The sequence below is a fragment of the Galeopterus variegatus genome, unplaced genomic scaffold, assembly GCF_000696425.1.
Source record: "Galeopterus variegatus unplaced genomic scaffold, G_variegatus-3.0.2 Scaffold14683, whole genome shotgun sequence".
Lineage (NCBI taxonomy): Eukaryota > Metazoa > Chordata > Mammalia > Dermoptera > Cynocephalidae > Galeopterus > Galeopterus variegatus.
In genome coordinates this window covers 11869-12536 of record NW_007740794.1, presented here as the reverse complement: position 1 = coordinate 12536, position 668 = coordinate 11869, and the positions used below count along the sequence as shown (strand labels likewise).

The window sequence follows — 668 nt, the reverse complement described above, 5'->3', positions numbered from 1 at the left end:
TAAACAACAGTTTGAAATAAATCATCCAACGTGAGATAAGCACGACAAGAACGGCACTCACGCATTCCTTCTCCCACTTCATCGTTGTTTCTGTCACCATGCCTTGCAACCTGGCTTCTAATCTGCGTTTGTCAGAAAACTGCCGCTGAAGCTTCTGATTCTGGCTCTCAAGTTCCTGTTGCAGATTGCGTTTATCTTCTTCATATATAGTAGTAGTTTTCTCTAAAATCTCAATCTGAAAAGGTAGACCGTTATGTTCAATATTTGATATGGAAACATTTTATGTAGCTATAAAATACTATTTCTTTTTTATTTATTTATTTATTTATTTTTTCTTGCCAATATTTTAATAGTAAAGGCCTTTGTCATAGCATTATGTAAAATACTATTTCTTAATCTGCTTACACAAGCATATTTGAGTAAAGAAAAACCGTGGAGAAAGCACTTTTTTCCTCTAATATTTTATCTAAATTCCCACCTCTATTCCCAGAAATGAGAACTTGTTAAACAAGTACCTCACTGAAAAAGTCATAACTGACTTCATGTGTAAATTGCTCTTCCCTAAAATTAAGGCCTAAAATTTTAATTTTTTAGGCTATTTTCAGAATACAGAATACTGTGTTGGTTGAAACTAGCTTTTCTCTAGAATGAATGTGTACCCCCCCCCC

The 668-nt window shown here is 33.8% G+C and overlaps 1 protein-coding gene across 1 annotated transcript in view; it reads right to left on the bottom strand.

Moving 5' to 3' along the window:
- LOC103582028 (kinesin-like protein KIF23) overlaps positions 1-668 on the bottom strand; it is a gene marked incomplete at its 5' end in the record, with an annotated part of 12139 nt that overhangs the window by 7969 nt on the left and 3502 nt on the right. The window contains 1 exon segment of the mRNA XM_008563717.1: positions 62-294. Coding sequence (XP_008561939.1) covers positions 62-294 — 233 coding nt within the window.